The sequence below is a fragment of the Podarcis filfolensis genome (genome assembly GCF_964270895.1).
Source record: "Podarcis filfolensis genome assembly, chromosome: 3".
Classification (NCBI taxonomy): domain Eukaryota; kingdom Metazoa; phylum Chordata; class Lepidosauria; order Squamata; family Lacertidae; genus Podarcis; species Podarcis filfolensis.
This window is the reverse complement of record NC_139606.1, coordinates 80844154-80864743: the sequence shown is the minus strand read 5'-3', so window position 1 is coordinate 80864743 and position 20590 is coordinate 80844154. Positions and strand designations below refer to the sequence as shown.

General features: G+C 41.2%; 2 protein-coding genes across 7 annotated transcripts in view; one reads left to right on the top strand and one right to left on the bottom strand.

The window, feature by feature from the left end:
* Positions 1–74: 74 nt before the first annotated feature.
* NDUFAF7 (NADH:ubiquinone oxidoreductase complex assembly factor 7) lies at positions 75–10520 on the top strand. Of its 2 annotated transcripts, none has more exons than XM_083604336.1 (10): positions 75–223; positions 1408–1571; positions 2845–2925; positions 4674–4784; positions 5891–6098; positions 6490–6548; positions 7874–7987; positions 8641–8784; positions 9174–9347; positions 9642–10520. In XM_083604336.1, exons 1-10 carry the CDS (start codon positions 142–144, stop codon positions 9855–9857), a joined length of 1353 nt encoding a protein of 450 aa, XP_083460462.1. In that variant the 5' UTR covers positions 75–141; the 3' UTR covers positions 9858–10520. The 2 variants fall into 2 exon arrangements, with proteins under 2 accessions (XP_083460462.1, XP_083460463.1); XM_083604337.1 differs by having other exon boundaries at positions 135–321.
* Positions 10049–20590, bottom strand: part of PRKD3 (protein kinase D3) — a 53955-nt gene continuing 43413 nt past the window's right edge. Inside the window, exons 16-20 of one of the 5 annotated variants that reach the window (XR_014545663.1) lie at positions 19746–19844; positions 19062–19329; positions 16635–16720; positions 14803–15597; positions 10049–14525 (exon numbers count right to left, since the gene is read on the bottom strand). Coding sequence is in view for 3 of the 5 variants with exons in the window: in XM_083604259.1 (XP_083460385.1) it covers positions 15424–15597; positions 16635–16720; positions 19062–19329; positions 19746–19844 (627 nt within the window). In the remaining 2 variants the exon portion in view is untranslated. Of the gene's footprint in view, positions 15598–16634; positions 17268–18390; positions 19330–19745; positions 19845–20590 lie in introns of those variants that run through there. The other 4 variants (XM_083604261.1, XM_083604260.1, XM_083604259.1 and 1 more) reach the window with 4 other exon arrangements.

Sequence of the window (20590 nt, the reverse complement as noted above, 5' to 3'; positions counted from 1 at the left end):
TCTGTCTATATTGTAATAATAAGCATCTTAGTACAAGCACGGGCCCTAAGGTGAACTCCTTTGGCGCTTCGCAAAATAATTATTTTATGTGGCTGCCAGGACAAGAGGGTCAGTGAGGTGAAGGAAGGCAACAGCGTGAGCATGGCGCTCCTTCAGCCGGGGAGAGCCTTTCTCCGGGGGATGCGCGTTGTCGCGCGAAGCGACCGTCTCCTCCGTCTCCATGGTAACGAGAACGATGCGTGGAGCGTACCTTAACAGCAAAACCTCACTTGCCTTTACTCTGAAGCAAGTCCTGTTGACTTCAGTGGGACTTACTCCCGAGTAAGTGCGCGGGGCTTGCAACCTAAGAGCGTTCGCAGCCGTGCCAGTCCCCACAGACCCGCCTCCCTCCACAAAGATGCTCCCCCAAAAACCAGGCAGCTCCCTGTATTGAGCCCTAGAATCACAGAATTGTAGAGTTTGAAGAGCCCCTGAGGGTCGTGTTGGAGCAGAAACTATCCAGCTTTGCGAGCAGCCGCCCAGTTTAACACCTCAGCTCTCAGTTGCAAGTAGAAAGCAGTGGTAATGATCAGAGAAATGCACATCACCCCCCAAATATTTGCTCGGAGCAACTGCTTCTGTATCACCTTCCCCCCACTCTACAAGAAAGGGGAAAGGGAGTAAGCGCAAAGGGGTGGCTCTGTCCGCCACCAGAAAAAAGTCAATTAGTGGTAATAGCAAGGATGGAAAAGAACAGGCAGGAATCCGTAAATATGAGCAATCTGATTTCAGTGGAGCTAAAAAGTATTTCGTTTTGGTTGGATCTTGCCTAATATGTTTGTCCCAGCTCATTTATTCACATGCCTTTGAAGCACAGGAAGTTGCATTAAGTGACCGAGTCACCCCTTTGTCTGAATCAGGCAGTGTACTGTCCAACTTTTTTCAAAGAGGGCCAGATTTGATGAAGTGAAGGGCCAGAGGGCCAACCAAAGTTGTTGACCTTTTTCCTTTTTTTAGGATTGAAGTTGTTGAGTGAGGCCGGATTAGGCCCCCAAAACAGACTTTGCCTGGTCTACACTGACAAGCAGCTCTCCAGGATTTCAGGCAGAGGTCTTTCCCTAGCCCACCTGCTGATGCCAGCAATTGCAGCTGGGACTTTCTGCATCTTGGCTGATAATTTTTTGGGTGAAGTAATGCATTTAGAATTTAAATACTGCTTTCTTCTCAAGCAATGTTCAGTTCCCCATGTTTTCCAGGGATCTTTAACAAGCTGATGGCCCCACACCTACACCATTTTTTTAAAAAAGCTTCCTCTAATCATCATTTAGTTGCTTTGTATGCTTCCTCAAACATAGCTCATATTAGCCAATTCTAGAGAGACTATTCAGTGAATCACTTGTGGATGGCTAATCTTATGTTTTTACATAGGTCGTTCCACTACATTGAAATGCCAGTGCTTTAGTTCAGAAAGTAAAGCAGAGGAAAACAGTCCAGTGACTCCAATGCTGAAGCATCTAATGATGAAAATAAAGTCAACTGGTCCCATTACAGTTGCTGAATATATGCGGGAAGTTTTGACTAATCCTGTAAAGGTATGAACAGTACCACTAAATGTGCATCATTCAAATTTCACTTTGGGATTTGAAGCTCCAGTTTATATTTGTCTGTTATTCAGATGAAACTTGTACCAATGATGCTGCACAAAGAGTAAGGGGAGGTAGAGGAGAAGGAATGCCAGCCCTGACCCTGACCCCAATTCAAAACAATGGGAGGGGATTTAATAATAATAATAATAATAATAATAATAATAATACATGCAGGGGGCAGAACAGTAAGTTGACCCCACACATTTCCCACTCTGGCAATCCAGCAGGGCTTTGGAAGTGGTGGTCTGTCCACCACTTTGCATCTTCCACACACTGCACTTAGGACTGCACTGCAAGGAGGTTTTGAAGGGTGAGGAACTGCAGGCCTAGGAGACAAGGTGGTTGTAAGGCTGGAGAGAAGCTGAGACCTACACTGCGTACTAAGCTTTTGGTTGTACGTCGTTACTACAATAACTAGTATAGTTTCTTTGTGGGTGGGCAGATTTGTTTTACATTGTCATTCAAATGATCTCATTTGTTTATGCTTAACTTTTTAGACATACAAAGACAACTTTTATACAAGTTGTCATGGTAGGAAACACCCATCACATTTAATCCAAGGTATGGCTGTTGTCCAAAAATTGCCCCTTAAGATAGTGAGATGGAGCTTACTGGATAATCAGGATGGCTTTGATATCAGATGACAGTGCCTCTGCCCTGCCCTTAGAATGCCATATTTTGAGGCCTGCAAGAGATCAATGCCTATGGAGCAATCCTAGTGGGGACCTCTGCATCAGACAGTGCCCTTCATCTACTAGAGAAGAGGCACACCCACTCCATCCTAACACCCTCTAGCCAGCAAATCTGGGGATAAGGATTGTTTTGTGGCTCATTCATTCCCTTCTGCCTACATCAGTGGCCCCTCCTAGTCTCTGGCTCTCAGTGAGTTTTTTCCTCACTCTTGCTTTCTTTCATCCTTGGCTCTTTCTCTTACCAGCTGTATGCCTCTCCCACCCATCCTTGCCTCAGGCCATGGCTTCTCAATCCCCTGTCCTTCAGCTAGTCTGCATTAAGGCTCTCTGTCTCTTCTACCTCCTCAGCCCTCCTCCCATATAGTTTCCTAGCTGAGTTTAAGGATGTTTAAGGATGAGGACAGTTTTATATTTTAAGAGGGCTGTTAGTTTCTTTCATTAAACAATTTCAGTGTTGTAGCTAACTAGCAAGTGAACATACCGGTAATCAAGAGTTGGGAACTAATTGGTTCTTTCTTCTTCTATAGGGATACTATATGCATCATGACATGCTAGGTGAAAAAGGAGATTTTGTTACTTCACCTGAAATAAGTCAGATCTTTGGGGAGGTACATTTTTTAAAGTACATTTTATCTGATACTGTTTATCTGGTAATGTTTTATGGTGCTGCTATTTAAGCCATTATCCTGTCAAGGTTTGCATACTAGTCTTCTTCCATACGGAGCAATGTCACCATTCTGTCTCTGAAGTATCAGAAAGTGATTTCCAAATGTTTGTTCAATTTACAAAAAAGTGCATTTTCTCAGTATTAAGCCTACTACTTCTGTGTGTAGCATTTTAAATGAAGCTGTTGCAAAAATGATGACAACTATTTCCTGCACTTCATACTTTGAGAAACTTGCTGCTGGTTACATGATTTACTAATATCTGAGAACAGTGGAAAGTGTTATCACACCTTACTCTCTGGCTTATGCATTTTAACAATCAAGATTATGTTAGTTTTTGTGACTGATATTGTCTAACTTGCAACGAATTTAAGATTTTGATGTTCTTGAAATGAACTGTTACGTGTTTGGAGTGCTATACAGTGGTACCTCGGGTTACATACGCTTCAGGTTACATACACTTCAAGTTACACACTCCGCTAACCCAGAAATAGTGCTTCAGGTTAAGAACTTTGCTTCAGGATAAGAACAGAAATTGGGCTCTGGCGGCACGGCAGCAGGAGGAGGCCTCATTAGCTAAAGTGGTGCTTCAGGTTGAGAACAGTTTCAGGTTCAGAACGGACCTCTGGAACGAAGTAAGTACTTAACGCGAGGTACCACTGTATTAGATTTTTTAATGAATTGGCAATATACTGTTATAATGATGTATTGATGTGTATTCCTGCTATTGTATTGCTATTCTTGTGTTGTGAGCCATTGTGGACACAGCTATGCAGAAAAGCAACAGACAAATAATAAACGAATTAAAAGCTTTCCTAAACAGGGCTGCCTTCAGATGTCTCCGAAAAGTCTGGTAGTTGTTTTTTTCTTTGACATCTGGTGGGAGGGTGTTCCACAGGGCGGGCACCACTACCGAGAAGGCCCTCTGCCTGGTTCCCTATAACTTCACTTCTTGCAGTGAGGGAACCGCCAGAAGGCCCTCGGCGCTGGACCTCAGTGTCCGGGCAGAACAATGGTGGTGGAGACGCTCTTTCAGGTATACTGGACTGAGGCCATTTAGGGCTTTAAAGGTCAGCACCAACACTTTGAATTGTGCTTGGAAACGTACTAGGAGCCAATGTAGGTCTTTCAAGACCGGTGTTATGTAGTCCCGGTGGACACTCCCAGTCACCAATCTAGCTGCCGCATTCTGTAGTTTCCGGGTCACCTTCAAAGGTAGCCCCTGTAGAGCGCATTGCAGTAGTCCAAGCGGGAGATAACCAGAGCATGCACTACTCTGGCGAGACAGTCTGTGGGCAGGTAGGATCTCAGCCTGCGTACCAGATGGAGCTGGTAAACAGCTGCCCTGGACACAAAATTGACCTGTGCCTCCATGGACAGCCGCGAGTCCAAAATGACTCCCAGGCTGTGCTCCCAGGAAGAGTTGTTCTAAGCACTGAACATGAAGATTCAGGAAAACATCAACTGCCATCCAGCATACAGTAAACATATGTATTTCAATGGTGTTTAAGCAATTTTATTGTGTACAAAACTGCACAAAACTGCAAAATTGCATAGTAAGTGCAAAACTTACTATGATTGTAAACTTAAATTTCCATTTTTCCCTGAGATGAAATGCTTATGTGCCACTCAGTTTTCAACTAAAGTGTTCTATAGGATGAAAAATAATTACATCTATTTATTTTCTCTAGTTAATAGGTGTTTGGTTTGTTAGTGAATGGATGGCTGCTGGCAAGCCAAAAAAAATTCAACTGGTGGAACTGGGCCCAGGAAGAGGTAGTCTTACTAATGATATTTTGCGGGTAAGTAAATACAGCCTTTTCCTCCATAGTCTGGTGGGTTTGAAACCTGCCTTTCTTGTATATTTCAGGCTGAAATTCTTAAAATTCTTTGTTTCACCTGCTATTCTGCATTAGATAGCAAGTTTAGGAAACCCTTGTTTGTTTCAAACCTTTCTGTCTAGTGCAGAATAGCTGGTGACTCATAAATAAATCTTGGTTTACGAGGCCTTGAACAAGTGTCACAGCCTAGCGCTCTTTCCTTACCCCAGTCCTCCTCCTGTTAAGTATCGTCATTAATATGAGTGCATATCATCACCATCATACTAGTCTGTATGAAGCCAAATATTTTTGTTACCTCTGAACTTGACCTAGCTTGTTTTCCTAGTTTGTAAACCAACATTAAACCAGAGTTCCCCAGTTCCAATGTAACGGCAAACTATGGCTGAATACAAATCAGAATTGTTACTCTAAAGCCAGTGCATGACAGGAAGAAGAATGAGGCAAAGAATACTTGATCCCAACGCTCTTTCATGACTTCATAAAGTTTGGTTTATCAGGCCTCTAAACGAGCCTTCGTGAGGCACAGCAGAGTTAATGGTTTTTAGAAATTTTGCCTGTATCTCATTGATTTTCAACCATTCTTTGGTCCCTAGTACCTACCAGTTTCTGCCTTATTGGCCTGCAAAACAAATTTATATCCCTGCCTTTCTGGTTTAACATCAGGAATTTCATTGTGATGCCAAGGTAGCTGACGTGCCACTTAACCCTAAGTGCTTGAGAAAAACCACTATCATTTCGAAAAATAAAAGGAGGAATCCAGTGTTGCACAAGTATAGTTTTGCTTGCGTAACAGGACTCTCCTCTTCTCAGCAGTCCCTCCCGTGCCCCCTTCCAAATCTTCTCAGCTGTCTCCCCCAGTTCTCCGGAGTGGATTTTGAGTGTGGGAGAGGAAAGAAGAATGCAAAGCCGCATTGCATGAGAGGAAATCCATTCTGCTCACATACAGGCAACATTGGATACAACCTAATAACTATAAAACTATTGTAGAAGTCTTTAAGCACAGCCTTGAAGAATTTTATAAAATCACTACCTGTTCTTTGTCTCTAACTAAATTTCTTCATTTACAGGTTTTTAATCAGCTGAGTTCTGTACTTAGTAAATGTGATATTTCTGTTCATTTGGTGGAAATCAGTCCAAAATTAAGTGAGATTCAAGCATCAGTACTCACGGAAGAAAAGACAGAATTAACAGAGAGTCCCACTACCTACATGCAAGGGCTTACTAAGACCAGGCTGCCAATTTTCTGGTACCAAGACCTGAATGATGTGCCAGAAGGTAAGGTTTGGTGCTTGTGTGTGTGTGTGTGTGTGTGTGTGTGCGCGCGCGCATATATTGAACTGTCATTAGTTCTTTTTAAGCTTTGCAGTGGTGGGGTGTCCAGAGGTTATATAACTGTAGATCTGCTTCTCCTTGATATGTTTTAATGTGAGTATGGATAGTTTGATTGCAAAATGTTTATAGTAAATCTGTTTTTGAAGGTTTCAATTTTTGTGGTGGTAAAACAATTTTCTAATGGTTCTTCATACTGTGCTTGAAATTTTAGTTTTGAATCTAGTGCAACAGATACCTCATACAGCCGTTCCAAGTGAAGACTTTGGATGCTATTTAAGTGGAAAATGTTAGTTTCAGATGTTGTAATTTGATTGACACTTTGTTTTTCCTTTAGGCTTCAGTTTTTATTTAGCACATGAATTTTTTGACGCTCTTCCTATACACAAATTTCAGGTATGATAGCTCTTTATTGCGTGACTTGACTTTAAAAGTATTTACTATTTAGAAAGAGAACAAAACTACAATCCAGTGGAGGTAGAGAGCAAGTATGTCTGTGTCATGGAACTGACATGTTTTAATAAGTACATGGAATGACAGAAATGAATTTAACTTAACGACAACTTATTTTGTACAATGAAGTGTATATATTATACAAAATAAGTCAAATCATTAAGTTAAATTCATCCTGGTTATTTCAGAATTCCCAGCATTTTTTTATATAGCAAAAGTTTTATATTTAGATACAGTGCATGTATTCTAATTTTGGAAACCAAGATCGTAGGGAATAGTCATCAAGTACTTGCACTGTACACAGACATGTCAGCAGTCTTGTAATAATACAAGATTCTGCTTTTAACTACATCTATTGATTTAAATAGGCAATGGCAGGATTTGTGTTATTCTTATTGCTAGTTGCACACTTGTTTATCTAGTCTACAAGGTTGGTATACAAATCATATAAATTTGTATAAATATTTGTTTTTTTACAAATTTACAAATTTAATAAATAACATTATTACTGGCCAGTATTAGTGGTGTATTGGCGGAGAAGTGTAGGGGAGCACTGCTCCAGGACTTTTTTCAAAACAGAAGACATGACATCTGCTAGAATAGCAAAGTTACTGATGGACTTTCCTTGCTGGGAGGTGAATGTGGTGGTAAGGCCACTTTCAGTTTTCCTGGTGTTTCTAAAAAAATAGCATAGAAGTCAGAGAATGAGGGAAACAGTCAAGCTGAGGCTGGAGATTGCTTCATCTCTTTTTCATGAGCTTCCTTCCAGCTTAAATGCATTCCTAATTAAAAGCTAACACTTGCATTTCAGCTGCCTCACAATATTTTGTTAATGCCCAGTGTGTTTTACAATCTATCCTGTCAGAAGCAAGTACCACTGAGTTTTGATAAGAGCTTATAGGAAACTATGCACAGGATTACTGCCATGCTGATTCTAATAAATTGGATATTAAACAGTACACAGCTGCTTTCAGATGTGCAGATGTGTGTAATAATGGATCAACACAGTTGACTGGGTTTTTTGTTTCTACTGGTCAGAATACTAAGGAATACAGCAGGAACTTTACCACAAAGGTACAAATTAGTGAAGCAAAATCTATTCATGTTTGCTTTTAAAGAACTTCACTGAGAGGTAAAAGTATAATAAATGATTAATCGGCTTTTTTTTTGTCAAGAGCATATCCTTGAATAAACTTACATGAAATGGTAAACAGTGTAGCTGACAATGTTCAATAAAATCCGTATCCAACTTATTTTTAAATTAACAGAAAACAGAAAAGGGGTGGCGTGAGTTGTTGGTTGACATTGATCCAGACACTCCTGACAAGCTGCGATTTGTCCTTGCGCCATCTGCTACTCCTGCTGCAAAAGCCTTCATACATGTAAGCTCGCTTATATAATCCTCTCCATCCAGCTAATACTGCCATTGTGTTACATATTTTGAGCTGCTCACTGTTTTCAAAATGTACTTACTGCAGTTATTATCACTGTTTCAAACATACTTATCTGGCGGTTTTTATTGAGAACATCTTAGTATGCATTTGTTACGTGCAATAAAATTGTAAGGAAAGGCTACTTGCCATGTGAAACCAGACCAGTAAGTGTGATACATCTGTATTTCATTTTAGGAAAAGAGATGGACAAGCAGAATATTAAGCTATAGATTCCTAAGGAAAACTTTATAGAATCTTGTATAGCAGCTTACCTGGTATTTATCAAAAGAACCAGTAAGATCATTACTAAAATGCAACAAATCTCGCATCTAGTTTATTCCGACAAGGGGTTTTATTTCATAACAAATGTAGGATCCAGATAGACATGTGACAAACCCCGTCTTGTAGATTTCCTACTATTGTTTCCCTGCAGGGAATCCTGAGAATTACAGGTTTGATGGACGATTCATGTCCTCCCATAAAACTCACAACCCAAAATTCTCATGAGGGAAGCTGCAGGAAAGTGTCAGGACTTATAGCTGTAGGCATGTGTACATATACTGCTACATAACTGTTTGTTCAACCCCTGAATTCTCATTTAGAACAAAGAATCCAGAGATCATGTGGAAGTGTGTCCTGATGCTGGTATCATCATCCAGAAGCTGGCCCATAATATTGAAAAGAATGGGGGCAATGCACTGATTGTAGATTATGGCCACAATGGAACCAAAACAGATACATTCAGGGTAGGTTGATTTATAAAGGTTCCTACAGGACAGTTTGCGTGAACAGTCTGTTTTTTCCAAAGCTAAAATTTCTTCTCTACTATCTGGGGCAGTTACTAAAGTAGCTTTGTGGTAAAAGGTGGAGTAGAAGTGCACCATTTTGTGGCATTTATCTATTGCCAATAATGTTATAGCCAGCAATAAGTGGTGAGGTTTTGGAAAGGGAGCCATTTGTAGCTTAAGACAGCATACAATTCTTCAAAAATCATAATTCTTAACTTTAAAAATTCCCTTTTTATAATTGGAGGTCGTTTTTCCTCTGTGCTCTATTTTTGTCTGCAACCTAAAAAGCTGCAGGGTCTAAGTGAACCATTCCTCTTCCCCCCCCCCCCATTTCTATTATTTTTCAGGGATTCCGTGGACATGAACTTCACAATGTCTTAATATCTCCAGGAACAGCGGACCTCACAGCAGATGTTGACTTCAGTTACCTGCGAAAAATAGCACAGGAAAGAGTAGCAACCTTGGGTCCCATAAAGCAACATGATTTTTTGAAAAATATGGGCATTGATATCAGACTGCAGGTAGGGGCCATTTTCTGGCTAGTTTATAAAAACTAGTCTTACTTAACTAAATACACTTAGATTATCTGTAGCTGATTTAAGTCTCATTGTAATGGGAGACAGAACCTGTATTATTTACTTTGAAGGGTGGGATGTAAATTTATCAAATGAACAAGTTAAAATTCAGAATATACAAATTTGGAAGGGCAGGAGATTGATGTAATTCTAGGCTGGAAAGTAGCCAAGTTACAGGTAGCACAATTGGACAATTCTGCAGTTTTAAAGGGGATTAAAATAATTCATTTTCCCATTTAGGTACTATTGAAAAGTGTCAATGATGCAGCCATTCAGACTCAGCTGCTTCGAAGTTACGAAATGCTAATGGACCTGGATAAAATGGGAGGACGTTTCCACTTTTTTGCCATGTTACCTCACTCCAGATTTGCAGCTTCAGATCAGCAAAAGAAGTCAAAAGACTCAACAACACATTCAGCATTTGTTGCTGGCTTTGGTGAACTCTCATGGAAGTGAACCCCAAATGTGAATGCTTTACGAGAACAGTGCAGGCTTCCCATTGCGAATCATGGAAATAGCGGTATGTAGATAGGTCTCATAACAATCACTTTGCCTTTCTGTAACAATGCCTGCACACAGGGATTTTGATACAGTTACCAAAGTTAGAGGAAGTACAGAGGATACAGTAGTGGGGAAAAGACGCATGATAGGGAAATAAAATTTATTTTCAAGCTTAGAGGATATTTACAAACAACGGGACATATAAAAATATAAAAAGTACTTGACAGTGTCTTTTTGAGGCTACAAGTTTTACATGAATATCTTCTAGCATCAATACAGAACTATTTCTTCAATGAATGCAACTTAACTGAAAGACAAAGATTAATAATAATGCAACACTGGGTACAAATTCATCTGGAGCAACAGATTTAATGCCAACCTTCAGTGACTTAAAGCTTTGATTTAATAATATTTGTAGGCATTCATAGGAAAGTTAGAGTGCAAGCTATGCAGTTTATTTATGGTTTGTGAAATGTGTGTAACAGCTGTTATAGAGTAGAAACATTCCAGTTATTTCTCATCTTTAACCACAACAGGGCTTTTATTCCTACCCTACTGGTCCAAAATTTTGCTATCCTGAATCCTGAAATTAAATCAAGAGGCATACCTGACACTGTACATTCTTGATTCGCTTTGCTGCTGTTTAAATATGGCTCTCTGATGCTACAACCGATCTTAAGGCTGCAATTCTATATACACCTACCTGGAAGCAAACCCCACTGAACTCAATGGGACTTATTTCTGAGTAGACATCTATAGGATAACAACTGAGTCAATCCGAAATAATATGGATCCTATTCTGTTGTTGCATAAGTTTACAAAGAAACAATAAGACAAAACAGTGAAACATCTATGAACACTTCCAATAGATTAATAGTTATGCCACAACAAAATGTGCTTTGCTAGAACAGCTACTTTCAGTGTTCAATACCATGCTATAAATACAGAATAGTTCCAGCTGTATATTCAAAAAATTGAATAGTAGCTTCCAATAATTTTACAACATGATTGGACTATTTATGATAGGGGCTTCCAATCATTTCACTTATCCATGACATTTTGACTGCCTTTGAGACTTAGTCATTCTCATCTCTGCTGTGGATTCTCCCCACTGAGAGCACTGCTTCCCACGCCTACAGTAGAAAAGGTTAAGAAACTGATGACAATAAAATTACAATGACCTTTTCTATAGGTGAGAAACATTTTCTAGAATATTTTCTATATTTACTTTGAATACATTTGTAGCTTAACCACAAGGATAATCTGCTAAAAGTTCCTGGCTCATTATTTTGGACTCTGTGGTTTGGAGAAGGCTTCATCCACATTAAACTTGTCTCTTGCATTTCCAAACAGCTGCATTATTTCAGAGGGTCTCCCCCACTTGTAGAATTTTATTCCCTGGAACAATTTCCAATTCAAGATTGTAGAAATGCATGTTCTTTGAATCCACATGTTACTTGCAACCCACTGGCCCAATTTACATGTTACTGCTTTGGCAAAGTTCCTGCCATCAAACAGATTCTTGGTTGTCCACTCACTTCGATAATAAAAGCATCAGTCATGTAGGTAACTCTGCCTACATAATCAGTACTTTTATACATTAATTACCATGTCACATTGGAGTTTGTAATGGGATAACAAAATAAGATACAAAAAGTTTCAGTCCAACTATTCTGAATACAGAGCAAAGACATGAAGAACTGCAGGTGCATAGCTGACTCTCAAAATCTGTTCAACAAATATGCCTGAAATTAGGCCAGTGATTCATGTGGGTCACAGTAAACATCAGTGAGTTAGTGAAAATTCTGGTTTGAAGCAGGCCATAGGTGCACTACAAACCTCTTTTAGAAATGGTGGTGAACACATGGTCCTCAATATGTTATTAAATGACTCCTACTCCCATTATCCTTGCCCATTGGACGTGATGGCTGGGGCTAATGAAAGTTCAAATCTAAGGATCTAAGTGAACTTATAAATGCATGTTCACTATTCAGTGACAACAACATCCAGTGATGAGTTGCACATGCAAAATAGTCTTCATAAATCAAAATGCCACAGGCAGAATTTTCACATCACATTACCTCAGTATTTTTTAGTTGAGGCCGCTCACATTCAGCTGAACATAAATCAAGGGAGACACACAAATGGAAGAATAAACACCCATATTTCATATATCCTGCCGTTCCAACTCATATGCCTCATAAGACTATAAATCTGTAACCTCAATGACACACAGTCTTTGTTCTGCTTCACTCCTGCTAGACTGAAATAAGGAGTTTGTGAATTGCACCATTCATCTAAAATTTGCACATTAGAGAAATGCTACCACTGAAATTGAGTTTGTAAGTTTGTCTGGCAACTGAAACAAAGCAACAAAACACTACAAGCAACAATATTTGTTTCAAATTAAATAATTATACAAGGTTCTTCTAAAGCTTGCTCCATCATAGTGTACTCCATTATTCAACACATTTTCCTCTACTTGTGGCAATCTAATTGGAGATTGTATAGCATAGAAAATTCCATTATACTGAATGCTCACAGAGTATCCAGAGCACACTAATAAATTTAAGGTCAAGAGGAAGAGATGGAGAGGTGGCCAAATCCTTTTGCTGTTAGAGGATTTGGAAAATAAACTGGCCTATGAACAGCTGTTAAAGGTCATGATCAAATGAAGCTATATCCTAGAGATGAGGCCACACACTGTTGGAACTTACTTTGGAGTTTTTTGCTGCAACAGCTACAGCAGCATGCCTTGGCCAGAGCAAGTGTTGCCATGAAAATTTCACAGAACGCACATCTGGTTCTTGCTGACATTTATATACAGCTTATTTCAATTGTAGACCACATTTCCCTGAAAATGTTAACTTCATAACTAGATCCAGGTTAGTTCATTTGTTTGCCAGTCCTCTATTATAAATAGAACAGTTGGTTGAGATGAAATAAAAAATTCAGCAAGGTTTCTATTTTAGATTTACTTTAGTGACGTTTGCACTGGTTGTCCAGTAGCCTTTAATGTTCTGAGACTGCTTTAGGTTATCTTCATATAGCCTTGTTCTTGAACTGCTGCTGCCATCATTTCTCCAGATCAAAAAATTTGGTTTAACTTAAGGGAATGTATGCACTGGACCTTCCTTATTGTGATAATATTTTTGAGATTCTTCTTCTGTGTTCCTCTCTTGCTCTTTACATAGTTGTAATTCACAGACATGCACAGGAATAACTTTTATGTCAAGTGTAAAGCCTAGTCCTGTAATGACACAGAATGCAGGGCAAGTGAAAGGAGGGCATGAAATGCTGGGAGAAAGCAAAGTGAAAAGAAGTCAGCTGATGACAGTTGAAGAAGAGAAGATGCTGAAGACCGACCTGAGGAAGGAGATGGACAGGAAATCAGAAAGAAGAAAGCAGATGCAAAACACAACTGACAGGCTGCTATTCAGACAGCAATAATTAACACTATGATGGAACAAACAGTGGCCAGGAAGTGAATTCATATAATTGTGTTAACTTTTTTATCTATAACGTACCACCCATTCATACTCATTAAATCTAGGAGTGCTTGCCAAATTGATTCTCATCTGTAATTGAGAACTGTGTGGATTAAATGTAAGTGTTTTGTAAGCAGACCTGCTAGCAGGAAGGGAAAGGAAGAAAGGGGTGGCAGGTGTTAGCCCTTCCTCCAAGGCACTTCCCATCCTTTTCCCATCAGTAGATCTTTTAAGAAGAAGCCAACTGCATCAAGCAGAGTGCCTTGCAAGTAAATTTGTGTGGGACAGGAAGGAGGGAGGGAGGCAAACTCTTTCCACCCTTAACTTCTGAGTGACAAACCCAGCAAGTGGGAGGCAAAAGGCCACAACCCCCTGATCACCAGCAGCTAAGAGTGATTTTGCTAGACTACAGGGTTTAATGAAAGCAGAAGAAAAGCAAAAGGCAGAAAGCAAAGAGCAACCTGGAAACATAAATGACCACATCTTCTTCCATGACACCAGAGATCCTAAGGATATATTACACTGTGGATTCTAGTTACTAGAATTAATTGGAAATTAAGTAAAATGTTATTCCTTTCAAGAAATTAAAAGATTCTTTGGGGCCAAACTACAGCAGACAAGTCTCTTCCAGACCAAAATGAATGACAGCACAGAAGTATGCGCCGCCCCCCCCCACCACCACCACAAGGCTATTGTGATGCACCTACTACCTTAAACTTCCCACCACAAATCACGTTTCCACAGTGGAGGGCTAAACAACTGAAGATCTTAGTTGTGCACTGGATGCTAATTGGCTGGAGCCAAATATGTGATATGTGAGAGGGAACAATACACACAGCAGGAGCTTCAGTTTATTCTATCTGGTGCAACAATTCCCACTGCAGAAGAAACCAGTTGCTTTTAAAAGTTTATGTCTAGCACATGGAACTGTTGTGCTCAAAAAACAACCAGTGGAGCACTTTTTTCTTTGCAGCAACATGCAAATTACATCTCTGGATCCTAGTCTATCGATAAATTAAGGCCGAAAGCCCTCCATAAGCCTCAAGGTCACACTAACAACTGCCACACAATGATAATTCACCATAATGCTTTACTGTTCTCCTAATGTAAATGTTAAGGTGAAAGCACACCTTGTCTGTATTAAGTGGGATTATGGAGTACAGTGGTACCTCAGAATGCGAACGGAATCCGTTCCGGAGCCCCGTTTGCATCCAGAAGCAAACGTAACTAGCGACGGCACATCTGCGCATGCACGCGTCACTTTTCGCCGCTTCTGCGTATGACGTCATTTTGAGCATCTGCACATGCGCAAGCGGCGAAACCCAGAAGTAACACGCTCCATTACTTCCGGGTTGCCACAGAGCGCAACTCGAACGTACTCAACATGAAGCATATTCAACCCAAGGTATGACTGTACTTTTAGTGCTCTGCACTTCCATACATCAAGAGGCTACTCTAGTTAAGCAGAAGGACTACAAATCTGCCTTAAAGTTATTGGCTCCCTTTACTTTTATTGCTTTTCCAACTCATACCTGCTAAATAAATATTCTACCAGTGTTTTGTATGGGGCTTAAAAATCAAGCATTGTTGTAGTTATTTGGTCATGGTATATATTTCAGGTTTCTCTACAGCTTCATAACAGATGTATCTAAATACCAGAAAATAGTATTCTATGGCTTAGTAGGTAGGAACTAGAAAACCATTAAAATTATTTTGTTATTGTGTAAACTACAAAACCCCTGGAAATTTCACATACTACATCAAGTCTCTGTGCACTTCATCGGCCAGTAACATCACTGCGATGTACCAGTAAGGCAATGTTAACACAAATATTTCATGGCTTTTAACCCAGTGCTGGATCACATTCATAGTCATAGTAACTAGAGTTGTGGAGCCTTTCCCAAGTCATCTAGTCCATCCAAAAACTGATGGAAGATCCTTCACTGCTTTATAGACTGAAGAGCAAAGAGCAATACTTGCTCCATCAGAGTATCAGTAATGGTTTAAGTTAAGTGCCATTCCCTGGGTAACAATTATGGGTCTTCCTCCATATCATCTGGATTGGGGGCCATAATGAAATGTTTGGGGTATACAAGATTGTGCTCATACGCATGTTCTTCCCAGCGAGCATCATCACTTTCATGGGTAATATAACGCTCTCCGATGCGAGTTTCAAACTCCCGAAGATCAAGCCAAGTTTGATAATCCTAAAAAGAAAAGTTTAGATGAGTTGTTTCTGAACACAATGTTGATCTTAATAGCGCAGTGATTCATTTCTAAAAGCACAGTGTGTTACCCAACAATATTCAGTTCTGATGATGGGCAAGTTCCTCACTCCCACCACAGCCTCTGTGTCAAACCAATGTAACACATTGATTTCATGCCAGTTAATCACATTACTTTCTAACCCTTGCAAGACCCCAGTATGCCTATCTTCATGCCTGCCTAACAGCAAAGTAAGCCCAAACATCTTTCACCTTTAATGATACAAGTCCTGCCTGGGTCACAAAGAACAGGCAAGGGTCAAGATAATAGACCTCCACTCTAGTCATGCTCACAATCCTTACACTTAATTAGAGCCAAGCTTAGAGGGAGGTGTTTTTTGCACACACACAAAAAACCCAGCTAATTATTAAGACGTGGAAATGGGATGCTCACAGGAGATCCTCTCCAAGTACCTTTCCCTCAAGACAGTTTAAGTTGGGTTTTTACACTCCATCTGGATTCCAAAATGAAAAGAGCCCTTATGGTAGGGGTTCAGGAAAGCTTTTACAGAGGAAAATCAGTGGAAGGGTTTGACAACCCTTCTTTCTGTCAGCTGATTCTTCCTTTCAAGTACTGTCTCCATCACCAAGTCATATACTTTGGCTCAGCAAAAGTGGGTTTCAGACATCTAGTTACATTCTAAGTCAGTAACTGATGGCTGGGTATATGATACAACAACCAATGCTATAAAGTAATGAGTGTCAGAGACATCACTCTAAATCCGAAAATTATGACTCTTAACATCCATTATTTCAAATAACCCAGTGCATACTGTTAAACCCAGACCAAATTAAACAAACTCTCATCATGCCCAAAAAAAAGAGGAAGGAAAAATAGATAGCTCTACTCAAATTGAATCAAATAAACTTTCCAAGATTTCATTTATACAAGACCTGTCAACTACTTGAGTCAGATTATGATTCATGTAATTGAACTGGGTTACATATAACACAATAAAGCTGGTATGCATTAGCTATACCTGTAACCACGGGTGACTAAGTGATTTGTCAACACTGTAACGTTTTCTCATCTTCACTTGAAGCAAGTTGTTTATTAAATCGATAGCTGGAGGAGCAAGGAAGAGAAAAAAGTATTCAAAATAAGTATTTTGTCTTTCCTGTCACCCACAATAATAATTCTGAAGGAAAAAATAGTAATTAAGAGACAAAGGAAAGTTTGTGGGTTTGTGTAAACAGTACAACACAAACAGTTTGTGTCGTATGGGTGGAATTCATCTGAAGTCAACAATAAGACTTCTATTTGTTTTAGAGAATTTGAATTGTACCATAATGCTGAAAGATTACACACATTAAATTGGGAGTAAGTACTTTTGAACAGAGCAGCATTTACTTCTGAGTAACATGTATAGGATGCTAAGTTTGGATGCTTTCAGGACAAATTGATACCTACTATTGAAACAATTTTTCAAAGTGTACATTTGCCGCAAAAGGTATGCAACAAATCCAAATAATAAGTTCCAAATTGTCATTACCTACACACCAGTGCTGAAAACTAAACATGACATTAGCAAGCTTTAAGCACAAGTAAAGTTCTTTTTTCTGGGAAACGCAGACTACAGGCATGGGAGGAAGCAAGACAACTTTGGAAAGGGCTGTGTACAGTGGTGCCTCGCAAGACGAAATTAATTCGTTCCGCAAGTTTTTTCTTCTTGCGAGTTTTTCATCTTGCGAAGCACAGTTTCCCATAGGAATGCATTGAAAATCAATTAATGCGTTCCTATGGAGACCGCTTGCCAGGCTGGCGGTGCGGAGAAGGGCTTTTCTCCCCACCGCAAGCCTTCAGGACAGGTCCGGGAACAGAGGGGAAGGCGCGCAGCGCTTCTCCTCTGTTCCCGGGGCTTGCGGTGGGAGGAGAGTTTTTCCTCCCCACCGCCAACATTCAGAACATCATTCTGAATGTTGGCAGTGGGAAGGAAAACCCTCCTCCCACCGCAAGTCTTCAGGACAGCCATCCGAAGGCTGGCGGTGGGGCGGAGAGACCTCCTCCCGCCGCCAGCCTTCCGAGCAGCCTTCCGAAGGCTGGCAGTGGGCGGAGAGACCTCCTCCCACCGCCAGCCTTCCGAGCAGCCTTCCGAAGGCTGGCGGTGGGGCGGAGAGACCTCCTCCCGCCGCCAGCCTTCCGAGTAGCCTTCCGAAGGCTGGCGGTGGGGCGGAGAGACCTCCTCCCCGCGCCAGCCTTCGGAAGGCTCCTCCGAAGGCTGGCGGTGGGGCCGAGAGACCTCCTCCCGCCGCCAGCCTTCCGAGCAGCCTTCCAAAGGCTGGCGGCGGGAGCCCCACCGCCAGCCTTCGGAAGGCTGCTCGGAAGGCTGGCGGTGGGAGGAGGTCTCTCCGCCCCACCGCCAGCCTTCGGAGGAGCCTTCCGAAGGCTGGCGGCGGGAGGAGGTCTCTCGGCCCCACCGCCAGCCTTTGGAGGAGCCGTCCGAAAGCTGGCGGCGGGAGGAGGTCTCTCCGCCCCACCGCCAGCCTTCGGAGGAGCCTTCTGAAGGCTGGCGGCGGGAGGAGGTCTCTCCGCCCCACCGCCAGCCTTCGGAGGAGGTCCGAGGACAGTGGGGAAGACGCGCTGCGCTTCCCCGCTGTCCTGGAGATTTCCCTATGGGCTTTCGTCTTGCGAAGGAAGCCCATAGGGAAATTCGTTTTGCGAAGCGCCTCCAAAACGGAAAAACCCTTTCGTCTAGCGGGTTTTTCGTCTTGCGAGGCGTTCGTCTTGCGGGGCACCACTGTACGAAGAAGTGCATTGCTGAATAACACATTACACCAACTGATCTACAGGCATGTTTTCACATAGGGTTCCCAGGGTCCATTATGATAATCGGTGGCTCTTTTCCTTTCTACAGCAGGCATTGGGAAAGCCCTAAATATAATGCCTGACAGGGCCAAACCTCCAGGATTTTAATCTTACAACCCTCCAAACCAGGCCCTATAACATGAAGTAGAAGGCTTCCAACATAAAAGTTAAAGCCTTTTAGCCATCTGTGCTGGAGACCCATCTGCAGTATAGTGGATAGTGTTCAACCAGGACCTGGAAGACCCAGATTCACATCTGTTTTCCAACCATGAATCTCATTGGGTGACCTTGCTATCTGTCAGTCTACAAACCCTACAAGGCTGTTGCAGGGATAAAAAACAGGGTAGAGGCAGGTGCCTATAAACTATCTTGAGTTACTTGGAAAGAAAGGTGGAATAAAAGTGCAATAAATGAATATTTTCTATTACAGTAAAATGTTTTGCAATAACTCCTGAATAACAGCACTTTGTTTCCTCCTAAATCTCTTATAATTCCATGGTCCCATTCACACTAAATGCCATGCCTCATAGTCTAAAATATAGAAACATGGAAAATATTATGAACCAAGATATTATATCCAAAACCTCTAGACTATATTTACCTTCACTAGATATTTCCTTCCAGGGATTTGGTGGATACATAAATGCTGCATTTTGAATCTGGTCATTTATGTCTTCATCCTCATTAAATGGAAATGTACCACTAAGGCTCACGTAGATGATGACTCCCACTGACCACATATCCAGAGATCTATTGTAGCCCTTACTTCTAAGCACCTCTGGGGCGAGATAAGCTGGAGTTCCCACTACAGACCTCCGGAAAGACTTCTCACCAATAATACGTGCAAAACCAAAATCGCACAGCTTCACCTATAAAACAAATATCCCTTGATTAAATTACCTTGAACTGAACATCAGTATCAAAAATTCATTAACTGTAATAGCCAACTCTTTAAAACAAAACAGATGGGGGTAGGGAGTTGTGCGCCAACATACAATTTTGCAAGAATTGCTCATTAGAAAAACGACACACTATACCTGAAGTGTCCAACCAGGCCACTCAGGAAATCATATGGAATGGTTCTAACTTTCGGACTTAGTAACAATTCTCTCAGAGACCTACAAACACTGGTGTGCGGAGAATTGTTTTATGAGATGTATTCAAAGTACAAAAGATGGTGCTTTGTTCCCAAATGGCATAAAATACAGAGTTAATGAACATTTTATCCTGTATATCCTCCTGCAGAATATACAACCATTAAAAAAAATACTTCATTCTTTCCCACCTGAGGAAATGGCTCTGCTGATGCTAATAGTACATTTTCAGGTTTTAAATCACAGTGCACTATATTCTTGAAGTGTAAATTCCTCAAAGCAACAAGTATCTAAGAAAATAAAAGGAAAAAAGTATTTTCAAAATCACAGATGCAACATATTATGTGTCCAAGAATTGCCTAAAAGACAGGTGAAATTACCTTCAGTTTAAGGATCACCAGGAGTCCTCCTCAGCCCCTCTTCTGAAAGATGTTAGGGCTAGGGAGGGGGAGAAAAGGCCCACCTGCACATGAGACTGAGGTTGGAGCCAATGCTGTCAAATTGTTAGTCGAGAAGGGCCATAGTTCCGTGGCAGATCATCTGCCTTGCATGCAGAAGGTCCCTGGTTCAATCCCCAACATTTCCAGGCATGACTAGGAAAGACTCTGCCTAAAACCCTACAGAGCCACTGCCAATCAGTGTACACAGTACTGAGCTAGATGGACCAATGGTCTTGCTCCTGTATAAGGCAGCTTCTTAGGTTCCCAGTGCAAAGACCATTGCACTAGTGGAGGTCTATTTCTCAAAGCTGCCCACAAACCAATGCTAGCTCACCAGCCCAACCTGCTGCCCACTCACCCACCACTGAGCCTAGGAGGCAATGCTTTGCTTGAGAAGCCAAGTGCAACTCCAATCCATGGTGGACTGACAAGTCTCCCACCTCCCTGCCGTGGCAAGCCATGGAAGTTGGACAGACATTTTCCTGGTCACGTTACCCAGAGTGCCTGGTTCTGAAGAGGACCTTTGGTGCCAGGGCTGCTGCTACTTTAGGGTCAACAAATATTTTTTAAAAAATAAATAAAAGGGAGCAGCTGGG

What these genes read in the sequence shown, in the direction of transcription:
- NDUFAF7 (XM_083604336.1), top strand. Translation starts at nt 142, where the DNA reads ATGGCGCTCCTTCAGCCGGGGAGAGCCTTTCTCCGGGGGATGCGCGTT. An exon ending in TAAGTCAGATCTTTGGGGAG is followed by an intron (nt 2,926 to 4,673) that starts GTACATTTTTTA and finishes TATTTTCTCTAG; the next exon opens with TTAATAGGTGTTTGGTTTGT. An exon ending in TTCCTATACACAAATTTCAG is followed by an intron (nt 6,549 to 7,873) that starts GTATGATAGCTC and finishes TTAAATTAACAG; the next exon opens with AAAACAGAAAAGGGGTGGCG.